Raw genomic sequence first — 26,102 nt, 5'->3', positions numbered from 1 at the left:
TCTTATCCATGCCCCTCAATTTTGTAAACCTCTATAAGGTCATCCCTCAGCCTCCGACGCTCCAGGGAAAACAGCCCCAGCCTGTTCAGCCTCTCCTGTAGCTCAGATCCTCCAACCCTGGTAACATCCTTGTAAAATCTTTTCTGAACCCTTTCAAGTTTCACAACATCTTTCCGATAGGAAGGAGACCAGAATTGCACACAATATTCCATCAGTGGCCTAAGCAATGTCTTGTACAGCTGCAACATGACCTCCCAATTCCTGTACTCAATACACTGACCAATACAGGAGAGCATACCAAACACCACCTTCACTATCCTATCTTCCTGGGACTCCACTTTCAAGGAGCTATGAACGTGCACTCCAAGGTCTCTTTGTTCAGCAACACTCCCTAGGACCTTTCCATTAAGTGTATAAGTTCTGCTAAGATTTGCTTTCCCAAAATGCAGCACCTCACATTTATCTGAATTAAACTCCATCTGCACTTCTCAGCTCATTGGCTCATCTGGTTCAGATCCTGTTGTAATCAGAGGTAACCCTCTTCGCTGTCCACTACACCTCCAATTTTGGTGTCATCTGCAAACTTACTAACTGTACCTCTTATGCTCACATCCAAATCATTTATGTAAATGACAAAAAGTAGACGGCCCAGCAGCGATCCTTGTGGCACTCAACTGGTCACAGGCCTCCAGTCTGAAAAAAAAACCCTCCACCACCACCCTGTGTCTTCTACCTTGGAGTAGGTTCTGTATCCAAATGGCTAGTTCTCCCTGTATTCCATGAGATCTAACCTTGCTAATCAGTCTCCCATGGGGAACCTTGTTGAATGCCTTACTGAAGTCCATATAGATCACATCTATTGCTCTGCCTTCATCAATCTTATTTGTTACTTCTTCAATCAAGTTTGTGAGACATGATTTCCCATGCACAAAGCCACGTTGACTATCCAGAATCAGTCCTTGCCTTTCCAAATACATGTACATCTTGTCCCTCAGGATTCCCTCCAACAACTTGCCCACCACCGAGGTCAGGCTCACTGGTCTATAATTCCCTGGCTTGTCTTTACCACCCTTCTTAACAGTGATAAGAGCACCACGTTAGCCAACATCCAGTCGTCCGACACCTCACCTGTGACTATCGATGATACACATCTGATCAAGAGGCCGAGCAATCACTTCTCTAGCTTCCCACAGAGTTCCAGGTTACACCTGCTCAGGTCCTGGGAATATATTCACTTTTAACCGTTTCAAGACATCCAGCACTTCCTCTTCTGTAATATGGACATTTTGCAAAATGTCACCATCTATTTCCCTACAGTCTATATCTTTCAGATCCTTTTCCACAGTAAACACCAATGCAAAATAGTAATTTAGAATCTTCCCCCATTTTCTGTGGGTCAACACAAAGACCACCTTGCTGATCAATGATGGGCCCTATTTTCTTCCTAGTTACCCTTTTGTCCTGAATATATTTGTAATACCCCTTTGGATTCTCCTTAATTCTATTTGCCAAAGCTATCTCGTGTCCCCGTTTTGCCCTCATGATTTCCCTCTTAAGTATACTCCTACTTCCTTTATACTCTAAGGATTCATTCGATCGATCCTGTCTATACCTGACATATGCTTCCTTCTTTTTCCTAACCAAACCCTCAATTTCTTCGGTCATCCAGCATTGCCTATACCTACCAGCCTTCCCTTTCACCCTGACAGGAATATACTGTCTCTGGATTCTTGTTATCTCATTTCTGAAGGATTCCCATTTTCCAGCCATCCCTTTACCTGCGAACATCTGCCTCCAATCAGCTTTTGAAAGTTCTTGCCTAATACCATCAAAAGTGGGCTTTCTCCAATTTAGAACTTCAACTTTTAGATCTGGTCTATTCTTTTCATCACTATTTTAAAACGAATAGAATTATGGTCACTGGCACCAAAGTGCTTCCCCACTAACACTGCAGTCACCTGCCCTGCCTTATTTCCCAAGAGTAGGTCAATTTTTGCTCCTTCCCTGGTAGCTACATCCACATAATGAATCAGAAAATTGTCTTGTACACGCGTAAGAGATTCCTCTCCATCTAAACCTATAACACTATGGCAGTCCCAGTCGATATTTGGAAAGTTAAAATCCCCTACCATAACTACCCTATTATTCTTACAGATAGCTGAGATGTCCTTACAAGTTTGTTTCTCAATTTCCCTCTGACTATTGGGGGGTCTATAATACAATCCCAATAAGGTGATCATCCTTTTCTTATTTCTCAGTTCACCCAAACAACTTCCCAGAATGTACTTCCAGGAATATCCTCCCTCAGCACAGCTGTAATGCTATCCCTTATCAAAAAGGCCATTCCCCCTCCTCTTTTGCCTCCCTTTCTATCCTGCCTGTAGCATGTGTGTCCTGGAACATTAAGCTGCCAGTCCTGTCCATCCCTGAGCCATGTTTCCGTAATTGCTATGATATCCCAGTCCCATGTTCCTAACCATGCCCTGAGTTCATCTGCCTTCCCTGTTTGGCCCCTTGCATTGAAATAAATGCAGTTTAATTTATTAGTCCTACCTTGTCCCTGACTGTTTGACTCACTTCTGTTCTCAGCTGTACACGTCTCAGATCGACCTCTTTCCTCACTATCTCCCTGGGTCCCCCCCCCCCCACCTTATTATTTTAAATCCTCCCAAGCAGTTCTAGCAAATTTCTCGGCCAGTATATTAGTCCCCTTCCAATTTAGGTGCAAACCGTCCTTCTTGGACAGGTCACTTCTACCCCAAAAGAGATTCCTATGATCCAAAAATGTGAATCCTTCTCCCATACACCAGCTCCTCAGCCATGCATACATCTGCTCTATCCTCCTATTCCTGCCCTCATTAACTCGTAGCACTGGAATATTACTACCCTTGAGGACCTCATTTTAAATTTCTACCTAACTCTCTGTAATCTCCCTTCAGAGTCTCAACCTTTTCCCTTCCAATGTCGTACTTATTACCACTGAAGTTGGTAATGCATTTGTCATATTTGTTGGCTGTAAAAATAACTCAAAAATTAATGGTTGGATCTCAGCAAAGCATTTTACAGAAATAACATGCAGCTCAAGCAGAATTATTTTTTGGTAAAGCTGCGGATCCAGATCCAAATCATCAAATTATTGATACTCGGACTTTCGGCAAACTGACTTACTGGAAGGTTTTTTTGGGAAAAAAAATAACTGTCAATTGTTTTAGAATGTTGTGAATTGCCTCAATCACAACAGTGGAATTCTTGATTCTGTCAAAGCTTGAGCAGAATTTTCAGTGCAGGTTGTCAAATGTGGATTAGTCTGGAGCCTTCTCAATGATCTGGAATCTTTTAACTAAAAAACTTTCAGTTTTGTGGTTACCAAGCATCAAACAGGCAGGGATAAGTTTTATGACAGGAGTTACATAATTGCAATAATGTTATCACAGCATGCAGTTACTTTCAAAGGAGAATGAAAATGGGATGCTAGCCATGAGGGTGCTGGAATAGCCAAGTTAGGAGATAACAAAAGCATGATGAGCATTTCAGCAGATAAAGCGAAGCAGAATGAAGACAAGCATTGGTACTCAAGTAGAAGTATGTGAACAATCTTTGTGATGGAGAAGGTTTGGGTTTAGAAATTAACTTGGGGTCAAGCAGTACTGGGATCATTAACCTATTCTTGATAATGGTCAAGAGGCATAAGCTTATCGTAAACAGTCTGAAGAAACCATGTAATTTCTGAGCTCCTTGCTCTGGCATCTTTACCTGAACAGAGATCACCTTCAGCAATCATGGGTCAGTTTACATTATGCTCCCAGGTCCTTAAATGATACTGGTGCCCACAATTTTGACTCAAGAGGCAAATATCTGCAAACTGAGCCAAAATGGAACTTCTGAAGTAATTCTTAAAAAAAATGGTGATAACTAAGGATATTACAGATTGAAGCCCAAGCATACTATCATAAGCTATGACACACCAACTGCAATCTACTGAGAAAAATCAACTTATCAATTACACTTATCAATTTTATCCTCAAATCATTTTTACAATGGAGCATTATTGAAAATGATGGTACGTTCAAACAAGAAGGAAAAACATACTTGGATGGCTTGTGAAAATTTAAAAAATAAAGGTTTTATATCCAACTTGTGAGCGGCAATGAACCAAACAAAGAAGCATAGTATATTAGACATTAGTAACCGACTGAATATAGTCATTATTTTCTTCATGTAAAATAAGGCAAACAATCCAGTCTGGCCACCTTAGTCAATAACTCAGCACAGCCCTCAGAAACAACACTCTGAATATTGTTGAACGTCTGGCCTTTTGTTCAGGACTAAGAACTGAAGAAATAGAAATAACTGAGCTTGGTTCAAAAGATAACTACCATCAACTGGTGTGAAGTTTGTGGATTCAAATTCAATTCCAGTATTCATGCAAATAATCCAGGCTGAATACCAATTGAGATATAAATGAAAAAGTATTTAGTGAAGCATGAAAAAGGAGGTGTGCAGATGTTATGGAAGGTACTCAAAGTTAGGGTCTAGCTACTAAATAGGAATAGCAAACTTATTGGTCTCTCAAATGCCTACTGCTATTCAATAAGATTCCTTCTAATCTGACTGTGGTTTTATTTCCATTTACATCTACTCATTAACTCTTATATCCTTGTAAGTCAAGTACCTGTCAACTCAGCCTGAGATATATTCATTGACTGAGCCTTCACTGCTCACTTGAGTAGTGAATTCCAAAGACTATTGATTGTGAGATTAGGACCTGTCTTAAATGGAAAACCACCTATTTGAAACTGCCCATTAGTTCTAGATTCTCTCACCAGGGCAAACATCTTAATATCTATCTTATCAAATCTCCTCAGAATCTCTTATCAGAATGGTGTGTTGCTTCCCTGTCGCCAGGATCAAAGATGTCTCAGAGAGGGTGCAGAATGTTCTCAAGGGGGAGAGGGGCCAGCAAGAGGTCATTGTCCACATAAGAACCAGTGACATAGGACAGGAAAAGGTTGAGATTCTGAAGGGAGATTACAAGAGTTGGGAAGGAATTTATAAAGGAGGTCCTCTAGAGTAGTAATGTCTGGATTACTCCTGGTGCTACGAACTAGTGAGGTCAGGAATAGGAGGATACAGCATGGCTGAGGAGCTGGTGTTTGGGAGAAGGATTCACATTTTTGGATCATTGGAATCTCTTTTGGGGAAGAAGTGACCTGTCCAAGAAGGACGGATTGAATCTGAATTGGAAGGGGACAAATATACTGGCAGGGAAATTTGCTAGAGTTGCTCGGGAGGATTTAAACTAGTAAGGTTGGCGGGGGGGGGGAACCGAGGGAGATGGTGAGGAAGGAGATCGATCTGAGACAGGTACAGCTGAGAACAGAAGTGAATCAAACAGACAGGGCAGGCAGGGACAAAGTAGGACTAATAAATTAAACTGCATTTATTTCAATGCAAGGGGCCTAACAGGAAAGGCAGATGAACTCAGGGCATGGTTAGGAACATGGGACTGGGATATCATAGCAATTATAGAAACATGGCTCAGGGATGGGCAGGACTGGCAGCTTAAGTTCCAGGATACAAATGCTACAGGGAGGATAGAAAGGGAGGCAAGAGAGGAGGGGGAGTGGCATTTTTGAGTAGGGTTAGCATTACAGCTGTGCTGAGCGAGGATATTCCTGGAAATACATCCAGGGAAGTTATTTGGGTGGAACTGAGAAATAAGAAAGGGATGATAGCCTTTTTGGGATTGTATTACAGACCCCCTAACAGTCAGAGGGAAATTGAAAAACAAACATGTAAGGAGATCTCAGCTACCTGTAAGAATATAAGGGTGGTTATGGTCAGGAATTTAACTTGGAGAAAGTGAGGACTGGAGATCAGAGCTGAAAAATGTGTTGCTGGAAAAGCGCAGGTCAGGCAGCATCCAAGGAGGAGAATCGATGTTTCGGGAATAAGTCCTTCTTCAGGAAAGTGGAAGGTGTGCCAAGCAGGCTAAGATAAAAAGTAGGGAGGAGGGACTTGGGAGAGGGATGTTGGAAATGCGATAGGTGGAAGGAGGTTAAGGTGAGGGTGATAGGCCGGAGAGGTCGGGAAGATGATTGCAGGTCAACAAGGCGGTGCTGAGTCTGAGGATTGGGATTAAGATAAGGAGGGGGGAAGGGGAAATGAGAAAGCTGGAGAGATATGCATTCATCCCTTGTGGTTGAAGGGTTCCTAGGCGGAAGATGAGGCGCTCTTCCTCCAGGCGTTGTTTGCCATGGTCTGGTGATGGAGGCAGCCAAGGACCTGCATGTCCTTGGCGGAGTTAAAAGTGTTCAGCCACGGGGTGGTTGGGATGGTTGGTGCGGGTGTCCCAGAGGTGTTCTCTGAAGCATTCCGCAAGTAGGCGGCCTGTCTCCCCATTATAGAGGAGGCCACATGGGGCGCAGCGGATGCAGTAAATGATGTGTGTGGAGGTGCAGGTGAATTTGTGATGGATATAGAAGGATCCCTTGGGGCCTTGGAGGGAAGTGAGGGTGCAAGTTTTGCATTTCTTGCGGTTGCAGGGGAAGGTGCTGGGAGTGGAGGTTGGGTTGGTGGGGGGTGTGGACCTGATGAGGGAGTTGCGGAGGGAGTGGTCTTTCCGGAACGCTGATAAGGGGTTGGAGAGAAATGTATCCTTGGTGGTGGGGTCTGTTTGGAGGTGGTGGAAATGACGAAGGATGATACAATGTATCTGGAGGTTGGTGGGGTGTTAGGTGAGGACCAGTGGGGTTCTGTCCTGGTGGTGATTGGAGGGGTGGGGTTCAAGGGCGGAGGAGCCGGAAGTGGAGGAGATGCGGTGGAGAGCATCATCAACCACGTCTGAGGGGAAATTGCAGTCTTTGAAGGAGGTGGCCATCTGGGTTGTTCGGTATTGGAATTGGTCCTCCAGGGAGCAGATGCAGCAGAGGTGAAGGAATTGGGAATATGGGATGGCGTTTTTGCAGGGGGCAGGGTGGGAGGAGGTGCAATCTAGATAGCTGTGGGAGTCGGTCGGTTTATTGTAAATGTCCGTGTTGAGTCGGTTGCCAGAGATAGAAATGGAGGGGTCTAGGAAGGGGAGGGAGGAGTCTGAAACGGTCCAGGTAAATTTGAGGTCAGGGTGGAAGGTGTTAGTAAAGTGGATGAACTGTTCAACATCCTCGTGGGAGCACGAGGTAGCGCCGATACAGACACCAATGCAGTGAAGGAAAAGGTGAGGGGTGGTGCCAGTGTAGCTGCGGAAGATGGACTGTTCCACATATCCTACAAAGTGGCAGGCATAGCTGGGGCCCATGGCTACTCCTTTGGTTTGGAGGAAGTGGGAGGATTAGAAAGAGAAGTTGTTCAGAGTGAGGACCAGTTCAGTCAGTCGAAGGAGGGTGTCAGTGGAAGGGTACTGGTTGGGCCGGTGGGAAAGGAAGAAGCAGAGGGCTGTGAGGCCTTCATGATGGGGGATGGAGGTGTACAGGGACTGGATGTCCATGGTGAAGATAAGGCGTTGGGGGCCGGGGAAACGAAAATCACGGAGGTGGTGGAGGGCATGGGTGGTGTCCCGAACGTAGGTGGGGAGTTCTTAGACTAAGGACCGTGACGAGATATGCAGAGATGGGTTCGGTGAGGCAGGAGCAGGGGATTTTAACTTTCCAAACATGGACTGGGACTGCCATAGTGTTAAGGGTTTAGATGGAGAGGAATTTGTTAAGTGTGTACAAGACAATTTTCTGATTCATTATGTGGATGTACCTACTAGAGAAGGTGCAAAACTTGACCTACTCTTGGGAAATAAGGCAGGGCAGGTGACTGAGGTGTCAGTGGGGGAGCACTTTGGGGCCAGCAACCATAATTCTATTAGATTTAAAATAGCGATGGAAAAGGATAGACCAGATCTAAAAATAAGTTCTAAATTGGAGAAAGGCTAATTTTGACGGTATTAGGCAAGAACTTTCAAAAGCTGATTGTGGGGCAGATGTTTGCAGGTAAAGGGACGGCTAGAAAATGGGAAGCCTTCAGAAATGAGATAACAAGAAAACAGAGAAAGTATATTTCTGTCAGGGTGAAAGGAAAGGCTTGTAGGCATATGGAATGCTGGATAACTAAGAAATTGAGGGTTTGGTTAAGAAAAAGGAGGAAGCATATGTAAGGTACAGATGGCAGAGATGGAGTGAATCCTTAGAAGTGTATGAAGGCAGTAGGAGTATACTTGAGGGAAACCAGGAGGGCAAAGTGGTGACATGACATAGCTTTGACAAATAGAATTAAGGAGAATCCAAAGGGTTTTTCAAATATATTAAGGACAAAAGGGTAACTATAGAGAGAATAAGGCCTCTCAAAGATCAGCAAGGAGGCCTTTGTGTGGAGCCATAGAAAATGGGGGAGATACTAAATGAATATTTTGCATCAGTATTTACTGTGGAAAAGGATATGGAAGATATAGACTGTAGGGAAATAGATGGTGACATCTTGAAAAGTGTCCATATTACAGAGGAGGAAATGCTGGATATCTTGAAATGCATTAAGGTGGATAATCCCCAGGACCTGATCAAGTGTGGGAAGCTAGAGAAGTGATTGCTGGGCCTCTTGCTGAGATATTTGTATAATCAATAGTCACAGGTGAGCTGCTGGAAGACTGGTGGTTGGTTAACATGGTGCCACTGTTTAAGAAGGGTGGTAAGGACAAGCCAGGGAACTATAGACCAGTGAGCTTGACATCAGTGGAGGGCAAGTTGTTGGTGGGAACAGGATGTACATGTATTTGAAAAGGCAAGGACTGATTAGCAATAGTCAACATGGTTTTATGCGTGGGAAATGATGTCTCAAACTTGATTGAGTTTTTTTGAGGAAGTAACAAACAGGATTGATGAGGGCAGAGAAGTAGATGTGATCTATATGGACTTCTGTAAGGCGCTCGACAAGGTTGCCCATGGGAGTCTGGTTACTAAGGTTAGATCTCATGGAATACAGGGAGAACTAGCCATTTGGATACAGAACCTACTCCAAGGTAGAAGACAGAGGGTGGTAGTGGTGGGTTGTTTTTCAGACTAGAGGCCTGTGACCAGTGGAGTGCCACAAGGATCGCTGCTGGGTCCTCTACTTTTTGTCATTTAAATAAATGATTTGGATGTGAGCATAAGTGGTACGGTTAGTATGTTTGCAGATGACACCAAAATTGGAGATGTAGCAGACAGTGAAGAAGGTTATCTCAGATTACAACAGGATCTTGATCAGATGAGCCAATGGGCTGAGAAGTGGCAGATGGAGTTTAATTCAGATAAATGTGAGGTGCTGCTTTTTGGGAAAGCAAATCTTAGCAGGACTTATACACTTATGGTAAGGTCCTAGGGAGTGTTGCTGAACAGAGACACCTTGGAGTGCAGGTTCATAGCTCCATGAAAGTGGTGTCGCAGGTAGATAGGACAGTGAAGGCGGCAATTGGTATGCTTTCCTTTATTGGTCCGAATATTGAGTACAGGAGTTGGGAGGTCATGTTGCAGCTGTACAGGTCATTGCTTAGGCCACTGTTGGAATATTGCGTGCAATTCTGGTCTCCTTTCTATCGTAAAGATGTTGTGAAACTTGAAAGGGTTCAGAAAAGATTTACAAGCATGTTGCCAGGGTTGGAGGATTTGAGCTACAGGGAGAGTTGAACAGGCTGCAGCTGTTTTCCCTGGAGAGTCGGAGGCTGAGCGGTGACCTTATAGAGGTTTACAAAATTATGCGGGGCATGGATAGGATAAATAGACAAAAGATTTTCTCTTGGGGTCAGGGAGTCCAGAACGAGAGGGCATTAGTTTAGAGTGAGAGGGGAAAGATATAAAAGAAACCTAAGGGGCAACTGTTTCACACAGAGGGTGTTAATTGTATGGAATGAACTGCCAGAGGAAGTAGAGAAGGCTAGTACAATTGCACCATTTAAAAGGCATTTGGATGGGTATATGAATAGGAAGGGTTTGGAGGGATATGGGCCATGTGCTGGCAGATGGGATTAGTTTGGGTTATGATATCTGGCATGGACGGGTTGGATCAAATGGTCGGTTTCCACGCTGTACATCTCTATGACTCTATGTTACAACAAGAATGTGTCTTATTCTTCTAAATCTCTGTGAACACAGTTCAATTTGTTCAAGTCTTTCCCAAGATGACCCCTTGAATCAGTCGAGTGTACCTTTTCTGAACTGTCTAATGGAGGGAGGTTCCCCAAACTCTGACACAAAAACTATACTCCTTACAAATGGAGCCTTACAAACGCCTTGTACAATTGCAGTAATATTTCACTACTTTTGCACTCTATAGCAAGGAAACAAAAGGCCAACTTTCCATTTATTATCCAAACTACTTGTCATTTCTGCTAGCAAACAAAAGCAGTCAATCAGATCTTCTGTGCCACAACATTCTGCATTCTCTTCCTAATTTGCTTTTCTATACTGGCAAAGTTGACAACCTCACATTTTTCCCCAGAGTAAACACGATCTGCCAATATTTTGCCCACTTATTAAATCCATATGCCTTTGTATATGGTGTCCTCTTCATAAATGATTTGTCCGCCTATTTCTGGATCAGCAGCATATTTGGCCACAACACATTCAGCTCCTTCATCCATAAGACAAGTAAGTTGAAGTCCCAACACTGAACCCTTTGGTGCCTTATTAAGTAGGATTGTCAACTTGATAATGACCCATTCCTCCTGACTGCTTCCTGTTAATGTAGAATATATGAAATTAGTTTAAAAAATTTTTAAATTCATTTTTAGGATATGGGTCAATATTTTATAGTCCATACCTTGTGGTGGTGGTTAGCTGCCTTCTAGAACCACTGCAGCCTACCTGTTGTGGGTTGACAAACAATGCCATTAAGGAGAGAATTCCAGGATTTAAGGAACTGCAATAGATTTCCAAGTCAAGATGGTGAGTAATGTGGAGGGGAATATATCTGCTGCCCCTTTCCTTCTAGAAAGAAATGATGGTTGTAGGTTTAGAAGGGGCTGTCTGAGGACCTTTGTTGAATTTCTGCAGTGCATATTGTAGATAGTAGCAGCAGTGTGTACTGAGTGTTGGTAATGGAAATAGATACTTGTAGATGCTGTGCCAATCAAGCAGGCAGCATTGTCCTGGATGTTGTCGCGGCTACAGTCATCCAGGCAAATGGGGGGTATTCCATCACACTCCAGACTTGTGCCTTATGGATAGTGGACAGGTTTTGAGGAGTCAGGTGAGTTACTCCCCTCGGTACTCCTAGCTTTCAACCTGCTCTTGTAGCCAGTGTTTATTTGGCAAGTCCAGTTGAGGTTCTGATCAGTGATAATCCCCAAGATGTTGATGGTACATGTTGATCTGGGACATGGGGGAGTCAATGATGGTAACACCGCTGAATGCCTAGAGGCTGTGGTTAAGATATCTCTAATCATAATGGTCATAGCCCGGCATTTGTGCGGCGCAAACGTATCTTGCCACTCATCAGTCCAAGCCTTGGTATTGTCCAGAACTTACTGCATTTGAACATGGACTGCTTCAGTGTCCGAGGGGTCATGCATTGTGCTGAACACAGATGATTGTACAATCAGCAGCAAGCTTCCCCATATCTGACCTTATGATGGAGGGAAAATCATTTATGAAGCAGCTGAAAATAGTTGGGCTGAGGAACTTCTACAGAGATGCCCTGGAGCTGAAATTACTGACCAACAACCACAACCCAATCTTCCTGTGTCAGGCATGATTTCAACCACCGGACAGTTTGCCCCCCGATATGAACGATTCCAGTTTTGCCACACTGTAAAAGGCAGCCTTGACATCAGGGGCTGTCACTCATTTGACCTCTGCAATTCAGCTCTTTTGTCCAGTTTGGATGAAGGCCCTAATGAGTTCAGGAACTGAGTTGCCCTGGCAGAACCCAAACTGGACATCACAAAAGTAGGTTATTGTTGAGCAGGTGCTGTTTGATACCACCTTTCATCACTTTACTGATGAGCAATGGGGTAGTGATTGGCCGGGTTGGATTAGTCCTGCTTTATATGTACAGGACATACTTTGGTAATTTTCCACATTGCCAGGTAGATACCGTGTTGTAATTGTATTGGAAAAGTTTAGCTTGGGAAGTGACAAGTTCTGGTGCACAAGTCTTCAGTACAATTGCTGAAATGTTGTCAGGGCCCTTAGTCTTTGCAGTATCCAATGCCTCTAACCATTTCCTGACATCATGTGGAGTGAAATCAAATTGGCTGAAGACTGGCATCCACTGGAGGAGGCAGAGATGGATCATCCACTCAGCACTTCTGGGTGAAACTTACTGCAAAGGCTTCAGTAATATCTTTTGCATTGATGTGTTGGGCTATTGAAGATGGAGATATTTGTGGAGTTTCCTCCTCTAGTGAGGTTGTTTAATTTTCCACCACCATTCACGACTAAAAATGGAAAGACTGCAGAGTTTAGATCTGATCTGTTTGTTGTGGGATCACTTAGCTCTGTCTATGACTTGCTGCTTACATAGTTGGGCATGCAAGCAGTCCTGTTTGGTGACTTCACTAGGTTGAAACCTCATCTCTAAATATGCCTGCTGCTGTTCCTGGCATGCCCTCCTGTGCACTCCATTGAACCAGGGTTGATCATCTAGCTTGATGGTAACAGTTGACTGGGAGATATGCCAGACCATGACATTACAGTGCCTCATGAATGCCCAGTCAATTTGGTAAATCAGCTCGAAGTCTGTTTCATTTAGCACAATGATAGCGTCACACAACATAATGGACTTTATTCTCAAATGTGAAGGTGAGTCTTAGTCTCCATAAGGACTGTGCAGTGACCACTCTTCTTGATACTGTCATGGACAGATGCATCTGCAGCTGGCAGATTGGGAAGGATGAGGTCAAGTATGTTCCTCCCTCACCATCTGCCGCAGACCCAGTTTAGTGGCTATGTCCTCTAGAACCCAACCAGCTCAATCTGTAGTACTGCTGCCATGCCACTCTTGGTGGACACTGAAATGCCCCACCCAGAGTACATTTTGTGCCCTTGCCATCCTCAGTGCTTCCTCCAAGTGTCGTTCAACATACCTATGAGACAGGATATATTCAGGGATGGTGGTGGTGGTGGTGGTGGTGTCTGGGACATAATCATACTCATGGAATCATATCTTACAGACAATGTCAAGCTGTTGCTTGACTAGTCTGTGACACAGCTCTCCCAATTTTGGCACTAGCCCCCAGATGTTAGCGAGAAGAACTTTGCAGAGTTGACAAGGCTGTTTCTGCCATGGTCTTTTACAGTGCCCTGTCCAATTTCATTTCTTTGAGACTTTGTAGCAATTGGACCAATGGAATGGCTTGCTAGGCCATTTTAGAATGCAACTTGAGAGTCAACCTCATTGCTGTGGATCTACAGACATGTGCAGGCCAGACCAAGTGAGTGTGGTAGATTTCCTTCCCTGAAGGACATTATGAACAGGAGAGGTTTTTCCGACAATGATCTCTTGGTGATCAGTATATTTTTAATTCCAGGAAATTTCTAAATTGAATCTGCTGTGGCGGGATTTGAACTCCGGTCCCCAGAACATTAGCTGAATTAGTGGGTTAATAATCTAGTGATAATACCACTAGGCCACCACCTACCATGATATTACCAGGTTTAGGAGGGCTTGCTTCAAGGGCAAACATACAAGATAACAGGGCTCTTTTCAACTGGAGGAACAAAAGGTTCTCTCAAGAACCTCGAGATTGAGGGATGGGCAGGATAACCTGGAAAAACTATTTGCAATTTTAAATTGGTACGAAGGGGCTATAAAACTTTAGATTTGCTCCAAAAGAATGGAAAAAAGTTAGTGTGAAATAATCTAGGTCTGTCAGGATATGAACATCAAAACAAACAGTGGTGAAAGGATAACTCAAAACTTATAACAGAAGTGAATAAATATTGACTGTTCCTTCAAATCAACACATTCACAATGGACCCAACATCGTTCTGCTGCAATGCAAAACTCTGATTCGTAAACCAAAAAAAAAAGCCATGGAATGAAGTTCCACACAAAACAAGTGAGATAATTTAATTTTCAGCATGCTTTATGTCACAATTCATGCCACCTGTTCTTATATGGGCGTTATGATAATGGAATGTATAGGGATAATAATGGTTAGGAAATTCTAAAAATCCAACAAAATTGCAACTACGTTGAGAAAATTCTGTTGTCAATTTTGACAAGCCATATGAAGCAGCAAATGAGCTGCCCACAATACCAAGAATACTAAACACCTGTATAACAAAATCTGAACCATGCCAAACTAAAATTCAGACAAACATATCAATTTGCATTAGACAGGGGAGATGCGCACATCACTCATCATTCACAAACTCTCCACTTGTCCGAATGAGAACAATTTCAACAGTTATGAAACTTGACCAACTCGAAGCAGTCCAATGATCGGTATCCAATCCACGATCTTCAACATTCACTCCCTTGATCATCAACACAGTGACAGCAGTACAAATGTATACAATTTGCAAGATGCATTACTGTAACTCACCACTGCTCCAGATAGATGTCTAAGGTTTGGATGGTGCTAACACCTAGAAGAACAGAGGCAGCAGATGCTTATGAACATCAGCATCTCCAAGTTCCCTGCAAAGCTACACACCATCTTAAACTGTGGCTTGGTCAAAATCAGAGAATTCCATTCCTAACAGCATCAAGCATCCTCCTAAACCCCAAGAACCTTCTCTAGGACAAAGAGGGGTGGACAATAAACGTTGGCTTCATTATGACACTCACATCCCAATGAATAGAAAAATTAATATCACTGCAATCTACTGATATCCAGTAACAATACATTGCAAGCCATACATATTTATAAACCAAAATAACAAAGTACATTGTGTTTCTTGCTCTCCACAACAAGTTGGAACTTTATAATGGAGGTTGCACTGATGACTAGGATGAGACTATATACATAATTGAAATGATCAAATCTAACAACTGAGTTCCAGAATGCCCTACTTTCAATTAGACACACTGTGCAAACTTGGATTTTATTCCAAGCAACCTTTCCCTATTTGACTTCCAAACCATAAATTTAGCATTCACAATATCTCGGGTCCAGGTCCATTTTTGGTGAACTTAGCTCTGCAGGAAGTCAGTGTAAAATATGATGACTAACCAAAACAGTGGTAAATTTGAGTGCTGCTAGTGGAAATAATAGTCAAAAGCCAACTTAAAATATTGAACAGACATTCAAATTTTGTTTTGGGATTCTCAATGCACTGAACCAGTATGACCCCCCCCCCCCCACACACATACACACACAAACACACACCCCAAGATTTCTTTGAATGCAAACTTCAAATAGGTCACTCTTGTACAAGTTTAAAATAAAACTGAACCCTGTAAACTTTACAATGTTTGACAAACACCCAAGCTATGTGGTTGACTCTAAACTGCCCTCTGGACAATTAGGGGCAAGCAAGCAATAAATGCTGGCCTAAACAGTGATGCCCCCTTCCTGTGAATTAAAACTTTCCTTTCACAAAATCAAATTGTGCAGACTGGACATGAGAATACCATGAAGCTTCATCTTGCATAGGTTTGTAACAACTCGGGCGAATGCACTACTCTAGTCCCACTTTCCCAAAGGTCACAATATTAAAACAAACTTTACTCCAGTTAGTATAATGGTCAACTAATTGACATATCAGATTTTTAAACAAGGTCTATCAACCGGTTTTCTTACAAAGCTCAACAGGACTAAAAAGGAAAAAAAATTAAGATAAATTATGTTCATGGCTGGGGATTGTAGAACTAGGATATTTGAGAATGGGAGCAGATATTCTGGAGAGATATTACAAAGCACATGTATAAACAGAAGGTGGTAGAGATTTGGATCTCTCTTCAACAAATGGCAGTGGATGCTGGATCAGTTAATTTTAAATCTGAGGTAAATACATTTTTGGTAAGCAAAGGTATTTTAAGTGATACGGGCCAGTGGCAGATATATGGTTAAGCCAAAGATTGCCATGATCTCACTTTTTGATGGAACAAGTTGAGGAGTTGAATGGGCTACACTTGTTCATATGTTCCAATTAATAATTTATCAAAACAAAAAGTATGCAATAAAGAAGCCATCACTAGTTTAAATACACAATCAGTAATATGGACATACAAATGCTTATCCTTTCCCAAAAAAAAATACATTTCTGGAGACAAAGATTGCTCTGTGGAGATTGGCTGAATTTAAAAAAAAAAGGGCTACTCTTCAAGGCAAAAGGATTGCATATAGAATGTTTTGGAGTGTGTTGCTCCAATGCTCTGCAAAATGATCAAGTCACTATTCATGCCTGAATATCTCTGGAGTATGACAGACAACTTGCTCATTAAGCACAATCTTGGGATGCTTTTCAATCATTCTTTCCAAAGAACAAATACGATTCAATGAAAGGGTCTGCTTTTCAGAAATGAAAGAGATCAGCAGGGCAGGTGGATCTTAGCAGACTTCCCTTCAACTCAGCTGGTTCAAAGCAGGTTACCCACAGCTGAACCCAATAAAAAAAACTGCACCTGTCCAAGCTAGACCCCAGTATGGGTCTCCAGCAAAGCAAGCAGTCAACACCAGTCAGGCGATTCCTAAAAAGTTTATTTTAATTGACAATTTATGACATTGGAGTTAATCATTTTTTTGCAAAAGAAACCACTCCTGGAATTTCCACAAAAGTTCACATAAAGGCATTTTCCACAATCCTTTAAAACTTGTGTTCTCCAAGTAGGATTAAACTTAAAACATCCCTGCTGTTATCAGCCTTTTGAATGGACCTCTTTAATGTCACTCTACATTTTCTCAGTACATGTAACATTGTATCCTGCACTCTGTTGTTCCGTGACACACTTCTATAGTACGATCTGCCAATAAAACACGTAAGATAACACAGTGCCCTCTATCTCGATACAAATGACTGTAATAAAATCAAATCAAACATCTTCACAACTGATTAAAGTTGCCATGTATAGGACAAGTCCAAGTTGAAACCAAATGATAGAAACAAATTACTACCAAATTGTTGATTGATCTTTCAACTGAAGAAAGTTTCCCAATTCAACCTCTTTTTTTAAAAAAAGGTTGAGTTCAACAATCAAATCATTTGAAGAGACATGAAGCAAGTTAATACCTGGTAGCAGTCTGCAGTCAGCCTGTTATAACAACTTTGTTTGTCTACTTAGTTATATATGTCATCAGCTATAATTTCACAATATTGCTGTACACAAACAGATGGCAAGGCATACGCTTAAAATTCCATAAAACAATAATTCCATAAAATAACAAAATAATTTAAGTCCTCAAAATTGCAAAAACAATAAACTCTGAAAAATGACATTTAGAAAAAAACTGAGTGTTTCTGCCATTTGATCAAGGCTGAATTACAAGGATCCCTTCTAGAGGGCAATGTGGAGGGTAGCAGAAAGTGTGATTGACCTTAACATTGTTGAATGTTTGTCACATGGTGGTTTGCAGACACGTTCATGGATGACAGGGGATGGTGCAAGGTAAATGGGTGACATATATTACAGAAAATCTGCTTGTATAGGAACAAGAGCGTAAAATACAGAAATACGGCAAAACTTATTTCGTAAGCCTTGGAGTTCAGGATATTACCACAGCAAAATCATGAAAATACCACAGAAATTACTAGCCACCAGGATACATGAACATCAACTAGCCACAAAATGACATGACCCTCTCTCACTAGTAGCCTTACATACAGATGAGGAAGGACAACACTTTAACTGGGATAACACATCCGTTACAGGACAAGCCAAACAGAGACATGAACGAGAAATCCTAGAAGAATGGCATTCCAACCAGAATTCTAACACATTGAATTAGACCCAATCTACCAGCCCCTGAAAAATAACAGGAAATGACATTAGCAACCCAAAGAAACCCAAACATATAAATAGAAAGCAGGAATTATCAACAGTGCTTCGCCTGGAGGCCCACTGAAGATGTTACCTAGTAGGGTGACAAAACGTCTGGAAATGAACCTTCCAGCTCAGCAAGCAAACCTACATCCAGCACCTCAACCTGAGCTACAAATCTTCTCAAAACTCTCAAATTATATTTTAGAACTAATCCACGATTAATCCATGCTAAACTGCCAGACAGTATTGTACACTTTGAAATCAAGTTGTCTTCAAGCCATCTGAGGTCCGTGCCCAGGTGACCATGCAAATCTGCTTCACTTAGAGCAAATCCTATCGGGATATGCATTATTTATTATCATTTAAACATTTCACTTGCCTATTAATGGGTATCATACTGTGCTTATGCTCTGATAGGGATGGTCGGTGGAAGCAACAATTGTGGCAGAAGTATGAATGAATCACCAAAAAAACTTGATTTCCTCATGAAAAATCAGAGCAAGTCAAAATGCCATTACTTCTGGGCACAAATTAAAATTCCAGATTACAAACTAATTGGAATCTGACCATTTGAAACCAATCGTCAACCACAGGATAGCTGGGGAGTCAATGGCCAAGTAGTACTATCACTTGACTATGAATGCAGAAACCCAGAATAATGCTGTGGACCGGTGTTTAAATCCTGCCACAAATAGAGGAATTTGAATTCAATTTTAAAAAAATCTGGAATTCAAAGTCAACTGATGACCATGAATCCATTGTCAACTGTCAGAAAAACCTATCTGGTTGACTCATGTCCTTGAGGGAAGGAAATCTGCCATCCTTACTTGGTCTGGCCTACATGTGACTCCAGAGCCACAGCAATGTGACTGACTTGCAAATGCCATCTGAAATGGCCTAGAAAGGCACTTAGTTGTATCAATTGCTAGAAAGTCACAACAAAGAAATGAAACCTGGCATCGACCATGGAACCAGAAAAGTCAACAGCAAATACACAAACAGCCCTGCCAACCATGCAAAGTCCTCCTTACCATCATCTGGGGGCTAGTGCCGAAATTGGGAGAGTTGTCTCACAGACTAGTCAAGTAACAGCCTGACATAGGCATCCTTATGGAGTTAAACCTTTCAGCGAATACCATAGACACCACCATTACCATCCCTGGATATGTCCTGTCCCACCGACAGGACAGACCCAGCACAAGTGGCAGCATAGTGGAATAGTCAGGAAGGTGTTGCCATGGGAGTCCTTGACATAGACTCTGGATCCCATGCAGTCTCATGGCTTCTGGTTAAACACAGACAAAGAAACTTCTTACTGGTTACCACGTACCATCCTCCACTGGCTGATGAATCAGTACTCCTCCATGTTGAGCAACACTTGGAGGAAGCACTGAAAGTAGCAAGGGTGCAAAATGTACTCTGGGTAGGGGATTTCAATGTCCATCACCAAGAGTGGCTAAGCAGCAGCATTACTGATCGAGCTGGTCAGGTCCTAAAGGATATAACTGCCAGACTGGGTCTGCGGCAGGTGGTGAAGGAACCAACAAGAGGAAAACATAATTGACCACATCCTTACTAATCTGCTGGCTGCAGAAGGGTCTGACCATGACAGTATAGATAAAAGTGACTACCGCGCTGTCCTCGTGGAGACAAAGTCCTGCATTCACATTGAGAATAACCTCCATTGTGTTGTGTGGCACTATCACCGTGCTAAATGGGACAAATTTCAAACTAATCTAGCAGCTCAAGACAGGGCATCCACGAGGGACTGTGGGCATTAACAGCAGCAGAACTGTATTCCAGCACCATCTACAACCTCATGACCTGGCTTATCCTCCACTCAACCATTACCATCAAGCCAGGGGATCAACCCTGGTCCAACGGAGTGCGCAGGTCGACATGCCAGGAGCAGCATCAGGCATACCCAAAATGAGGTGGCAACCTGGTGAAGCTACCAAACAGGACCACTTGTGTGCAGAGGATATGTCCAAAAAGTCAATTCTCCTGAGCCTTGGATGCTGCATTCCAGCATCAGTCTTCGGCTCTGATCTCCAGCAGCTGCAGTATTCACTTTTACCCCAAAGTGAGCATGTTGATATCTACTATAGCATCCCAAATACTGCTACGCTTAAACCAGGCAATAGAACAGAATTACTTCCTTCCTATTCCTTCGTGGGTTCGAGCTTCAAGGACTGGACCAGAATTTCTTGTCCCCACCCCCAATTGCTCACGAGGTGGTGACAGTGAAGTGCCTTCTTGAGTCACTGTAGTCAAGCTGGGGGACCCACAGTGCAATTAGGGAGGGAGTTCCAGGGCTTCAACCAAACAGTTCAAGGTTTGTGTAAAGCTTTGTAACTTGGGTGATGGTTGTAGTTGTGGGTATGTTCGCCAAGCTGGGAAACATTTCACTCTTTCTAAACGAATCACAAATTTGACTGAGACTAAACAATAGGAAAAGTCAAACAGACGACAGCTGGAGAATTTTTAAAATTATGTACTCAAATCAGTAAACACATTGACTTCGACCCAACATACTAACTACTGCAACAACTGGAACCGGCAACCGGAAACAGCAGGAACAAAATCAAATAAATTCCAACAGACACAGGACAGCAGAGCTTCACAGGAGGCTCCACAACACTGACGATGTCACCAAGAAAGGAGACGAAACAGTGGAATGGTGACATATTTCCAAGTTAGGATGGCAAAGGGCTTGAAAGATAACTTCCAGATGATGTCCCTATGTGCGGGTTAAGTGGAATTAAAATGCCCATCAGCCATGATTAAATGGTGGAGTGGACTCAATGGGCTGAATGGCCTTGCTTCATTCCTATGTCTTATGTATCTGCTGCCTTTGTCCTCTAGATGGTAGAGGTTGTGCATTTTGTAAGTTTTGGCAGAGGAGGTTTGGTGAATTTTTGCAGTAAATCTTGTAGCTGGTACACACTGTGCATCGTTGGAGGAAATGAATGCCTGTGCTTGCAGTGCCAATCAAGCAGACTGCCTTGTCCTGGATGGTAGGGATTATGGTGCTGGAGAAGCACAGCAGGTCAGGCAATATCCGAGGAAAATCGACGTTTCAGGCAGAAGCCTGAATGAAGGGCTTATGCCCGAAACATTAATTCTCCTTCGCGTTGAATGCTGCCTGACCTGCTGTGCTTCTCCACTCTCTCAACTCTGACCTCCAGCGTCTGCAGTCCTCACTTTCTCCTCCTTGTCCTGGATGGTGTCAGCTTCTTGAGTGTTGTTGCAGCTGCACTCCTCCAGCAAAAAGGGGAGTATTCCATAACACTTCTGCCCTGGAGAGTGGTGAGTTACTGCTGGGCTCCTAGCTACAAGACTAGCTCGAAGGCTAAGTATTTACTCAGCTAGTCCAGTTCAATTTCTGGTCAATTGTAACTCTCAAGATATTGATAGTGGGGAATTTGGCAATGGCAACGACACAATGTCAAAAGGACAATGGCTAGATTCTCCCTTGATGGAGATGATCATTGCCTGGCACTTAAACAACACAAATGTTATTTGTCCCTTTGCAGCCTAACCCTGGAGACTGTCCAGGTCTTATTGCATTTGGACACTACCTGCTTCTACATTTAAAGGAGTCAGAAATTGTGCTCAATGTTATGCAGCGAACACCCCTTGTTTTGACCTTATGATGGAAGGAAGATTGTTGAAGCAGTTAAAGTTGATTTCGACCAGGACACTACCCCAATGAACTCCTGCTGTGATGACTGACCTCTAACAACCACAATCATCATCTTCCATGCTTGGTATGACTCCATTGCAATGAAGGTGTAGAACAAAACTGAGTGCAACACAGTTGTTAATAATATCTCTGCTCATAAAATAATTTCATTTTTTTCAATTAATGTATACTAAAAAGTGACTGCGCTTTTAAAAAAAAAAGTATAAACAGCTCCAAAACATGCCCAACATGAACCTGCACCACTGTCATATTGCTTGTCATGAATATTGCCTTTACCACTGGATGGTGCTTATTCCATTTTACTCATTCCATTTGTACTTTTTTTCCCTAATATTACAGCACAGCATTGGCCCTTCAGCTCTCCATATTGCACAATCTGAAACCTGTCTATTCTGTACTATTCCGTTTTCATCCATATGACTATTTACATACCCTTAAAGTTGGCGAGTCTACTGCTGTTGCAGGCAGTGCATCCCACACCCCTACCACTGAGGAAAGAAACTACCTCTAACATCTGTTTTATATCTATCACCCTTAAATTTAAAGCTTTGTCCCCTCGTACTAGTCATCACCATCTGAGGAAAAAAGCTCTCACTTTAGACCTTATCTTCCGCTCTCATTATCTTATATACAAAATGCTATAACCTGATTTGATTGTACCAGCTCCCAGCGCCAAAATTAAACTCGTCAAATTAAGGAGAGTCAGGGGGCAGAGTTGAGAATGGCAGTCATTACAAAAGAGAAAGTGCCAGAAAGGCTAAAAAGGTCTAAAAGTTGATAAATCTCCTGGATCTGGTGGGCTACAGCCTAGAGTTCTGAGGGAGGTGGCTGAGGAAATAGTGGAGGTATTGGTTGTGATCTTTCAGAAATCACTGGAGTTAGGGAAAGTCCCAGATGATTGGAAAATTGCTGTTGTAACCCCCTTGTCCAAGAAAGGATCAAGACAAAAGATGGAAAATTATAGGTCGATTAGCTTAACCATGGTTGAGAATCCACCAAGGATGAGATTTATAAATTCTTGGAAGTGCAGGGTCGGATTAGAACAAGTCAGCATGCATTTAGTAAGGGGAGGCCATGCCTGACAAACCTGTTAGAATTCTTTGAAGAGGAAACAAGTAGGTTAGACCAGGGAAATTCAGTAGGTGTTATCTATCTAGACTTCCAAAAGGCCTTTGATAAGGTGCCTCACGCGAGGCTGCTGAGTAAGGTGCGGTTGAGGTGAGCTACTGGTATGGACTGAGGATTGGCTGTCTGACAGAGGGCAGAGAATTGGGAAAAAGGTTCTTTTTCGGAATGGCAGCTTGTGACAAGTGGTGTCCCGCAGGGTTCAGTGTTGAAGCTGCAGCTGTTCATTTATTAATGATCTGGATGAAGGAACTGGGAGCATTCTGGCAATGATATGAAGTTAGGCGGACAGGCGAGAAGTACTGAGGAGGTGGGGAGATTTAGACAGTTTAGGACAGTGGTCCAGGAAATGGTGGATGAAATTCAACATGAGCATATACAAGGTCTTTCATTTTGGAAAAAAGAATACAGGCATGGATTATTTTCTAAACGGTGAGAAATCAATAAAGCCAAAGGGATCTGGGAGTGCTCGTCCAGGATTCTCTAAAGATTAACTTGCAGTTTGAGTCCGTGATTAAGAAACCAAATGCAACGTTGTAATTTATTTCGAAGGTTGGAATATAACAGCAGTGAAGTGCTTCTGAGACTTTACAAAGCTCTAGTTAGGCCCCATTTAGAATACGGTGTCTAATTTTGGGCCCCACAGCTCAGGAAGGACATACTAGCACTGGAGTATGTTCAGAGATTCACACGGATGATCCCTGGAATGGTAGGCCGAACATACGATGAACTGCTAAGGATCCTGGGATTGTATTCATTAGAGTTTAAAAGGTTGAGGAGAGATCGAATAGAAACTTACAAGATAATGTATGGCCGTTGGGAAGTTGTTTTGTTAGGTGAGGAGCTGAGGACCCATGGGCACAGCCTTAGAATTAGAGGGGGTCAATTTAGAATGAAAATGAGGCTGCATTTCTTCAGCCAGAGTGGTGAGCCTGTGGAATTCATTGCCATGGAGCGCTGTGGAGGCCAGGATGTTCAATGTCTTCAAGGCAGAGATTGAGAAATTCTTGATTGCGCAAGGAATTAAGGGCTATGGGGAGACTGCAGGTAAGTGGAGTTGAAATGCCCATCAGCTACGAGTAAATGGAGGACTGGACTCGATGGGCCGAATGGCCTTACTTCCACTCCTATGTCTTATGGTCAGCTCAATTTCTTGATTGTCAAGAAAACTGAAGGTGTTTCAGATATGTTCTACAGATCAGTGCCTTTGTAATACATGAAACCAATTTCCTTTCTTTAGCCCTTAATTTTGTTTTTAAAACTTCTAATGGTGACCATAATCTTTTCAGAACCCTTTCAAGTTTCAAAACTTATTACAAACATGTTGGTTTTGTTCATCTGACATGGGAGAGTTTTCTGCATGATTCCTTCTGTCTGAAATAGCCCTCCCCTGTGCTGCAATAGAGCCACAGTGAGTCTCAAAATCTTGACAATCTGTTATCAAAGATTCATTTGTAGAAGCTTCTCAATTACATCTGTAAATGCAGAAGGTGTGTTTAATAATGAGTCATGAATAAAGGCTGCATTCATCTTTTATTGTGAAGTTCTACTCCTATATCTCAAAACAGAGCATCCAATCCGTCTGTGTGGAGTTTGCACGTTCTCCTGTGTCTGTGTGGGTTTCCTCCCACAGTCCAAAAATGTGCAGGTCAGTTAAATTGGCCATGCTAAATTGCCTGTAGTGTTAGGTGTAGATAGAATGAATCTGGGTGGGTTGCTCTTCGGAGGGTCGGTGTGGACTTGTTGGGCCGAAGGGCCTGTTTCCACGCTGTCAGTAATCTAATCTAATTATGAGTTTAGGGCCCATGACTACCCTCAACATGACTTGAAGCTCAAAAACAACTATACTTCAATTAGAATAGACTGCCTGCTTCCTCAGAACCATTTGTAAGCTCCACTGAATACATATCTACTAACTTAAGCTTTACTTCTGACCTAATGGTTGCAGTGAAGCACCAAACCTTTGAGCGAAAGTAGTACTGTCTCATTTAAAAAGGAGGATATGGGTTAGCTATAACTTGGGTTTAGTCTCAACAATTCTCACATTTGGACTCACATGAAGCAAACAAGCTTTCTGGCTTCAGATTAGCATCCTGTTCCAGGGAAAACAAACAAGCTACAAAAATATTATGAAAAAGAAATAATTCCTGGATTCAAGGGCATTTAACATGGCATAAGTGTAGAGTTAGCAGAATCTACAATCAATCTTCAAAGTATTTTTATCAAATGAGGTAGTGTTCTGTTAATGGGATTTGATGTCTGGTGGAACACAAGTCCAACTATAAGCATATCGCTCCATGAGCCAACACAACTAGTCAAACACAGCACCAAGTAAAACACAAGGAATACCTAACCAATGGGAGCAATAATTCTCAGGCTGCAGTACAGATCACTCTTGCTGGTTAGAAAAACAATGTAAGAGATCATTAACAGGTTCATCTTTTATGCAGGTCACCAATCTTACTGGATGCTTTAATTTGTATAACTAGAAGACTCCACTCACATGTGTGGGTTCTGAAAATGAACTCCGCCTGTTGGATTTAGTGGAAGCCTTGCTGTTGTCTTGATGGCTGGGTTTGCAAAATTCAACTTCAATGCTTTGCGTTTAACTGTTTAAAAGAAAAAGAGAAACAAGGGAACAGAAAAGATAACGTTAATATCATATGTTCACTCGGTCAGAGATACAATACTTTTGTTCAACAACTTGAAAAGCTAATAACAATTTCAATACAAACATGGGCAGGCCTCAAATGTAATCTCATTGTGAAAAATCTGAGGACTTTCAAGTTCACTTAGTGGTCTTTAAAACGGGAAGGAAACTGCATCATGGCAGCAAGCAAAGAGTACATGAATTAAATACATTAGTACTATAACAGACAGAGCCAACTACTTTTCCCCCATTTTCCATTAAACAAGGCTGTGTATGGTTTTCTTTTCAAATTACCACCAATTAAGAGTTTTTCCATAAAGCAAACAAATAGTTTAAATTTACAAAAGGGATGCAAGTTATTTTTTAAAAAATCTCACTTACAATACCAACTGCTAGCTAGTTTTATGCCACGGGGACAAATTTCCATCAATTCCATAATTCACTTAGTTTTCATTATACAATCATGTATTGTTAGAATTCTAACTACACCAGTTTAATTTTTCAATTCTATAATTAACACAAGTATTTGTTGCAAATATTAGATGATGTATCAACTGATAGAAAATGAGGGCAAAATTAAAACGCTTATCAACACAACTTTGCTTGACCGCTGTCTTTTATGACAAATTTCAACAATTACCTCATGACAGACTGTGTGGGGGCTTCTGGGATTTCAAACAACATCACACTATACTTTTCAAGATAACAATAAAGCAGCAAAAGCTGCTGAAA

General features: G+C 42.2%; 1 protein-coding gene across 4 annotated transcripts in view; it reads right to left on the bottom strand.

Annotated features, from left to right (window-relative positions):
- The window catches only part of map2k4a (mitogen-activated protein kinase kinase 4a), a 177,213-nt gene that overhangs the window by 71,135 nt on the left and 79,976 nt on the right, over positions 1 to 26,102 (bottom strand). For all 4 annotated transcript variants that reach the window (XM_060844279.1, XM_060844280.1, XM_060844281.1 and 1 more), the window contains one exon: positions 25,224 to 25,329. In XM_060844279.1, coding sequence (XP_060700262.1) covers positions 25,224 to 25,329 — 106 coding nt within the window. The remainder of the gene's footprint in view (positions 1 to 25,223; positions 25,330 to 26,102) is intronic.

This window comes from Hemiscyllium ocellatum, chromosome 25 (genome assembly GCF_020745735.1).
Source record: "Hemiscyllium ocellatum isolate sHemOce1 chromosome 25, sHemOce1.pat.X.cur, whole genome shotgun sequence".
NCBI lineage: Eukaryota > Metazoa > Chordata > Chondrichthyes > Orectolobiformes > Hemiscylliidae > Hemiscyllium > Hemiscyllium ocellatum.
Note: the sequence above shows the minus strand (reverse complement) of the source record. Positions and strands in the feature narration are given on the sequence as shown.